We start from the raw sequence: 288 nt of genomic DNA, 5'->3' as shown, positions 1-288 counted from the left end.
TTGCTGACATTACCTTTAGAGAAGCCTCAACCCAATTCAGTGGAGACTCTTCATCTTGCTCGAGCTCATCATCTGAGTCGAGTAAGGGATTCAATTTCCGGACATTGAGAGCCTGAGTTTGTGCTTTATTCTTCGATGGCAGGATTAATCCGTATCTGAAAGTATCATAAAATATGTGGGTATGAACATATACAGAGAGGTAAAATAGAAAAAAAGAAATGAGAATGTTACATTTGGAAATGACAACTTCAAAATAATCTTGGGCTCCAACAGGAAGTCAACTCCACC

General features: G+C 38.9%; 1 protein-coding gene across 1 annotated transcript in view; it reads right to left on the bottom strand.

The window, feature by feature from the left end:
• LOC119590665 (nuclear speckle splicing regulatory protein 1-like) overlaps nt 1-288 on the bottom strand; it is a gene marked incomplete in the record, with an annotated part of 9,885 nt that overhangs the window by 3,914 nt on the left and 5,683 nt on the right. Inside the window, 1 exon segment of the mRNA XM_037939345.1 lies at nt 14-155. Coding sequence (XP_037795273.1) covers nt 14-155 — 142 coding nt within the window.

The sequence above is a fragment of the Penaeus monodon genome, chromosome 27, assembly GCF_015228065.2.
Source record: "Penaeus monodon isolate SGIC_2016 chromosome 27, NSTDA_Pmon_1, whole genome shotgun sequence".
NCBI lineage: Eukaryota > Metazoa > Arthropoda > Malacostraca > Decapoda > Penaeidae > Penaeus > Penaeus monodon.
The sequence above is the reverse complement of the archived record's forward strand: the minus strand, read 5'-3'. Positions and strand labels throughout refer to the sequence as shown.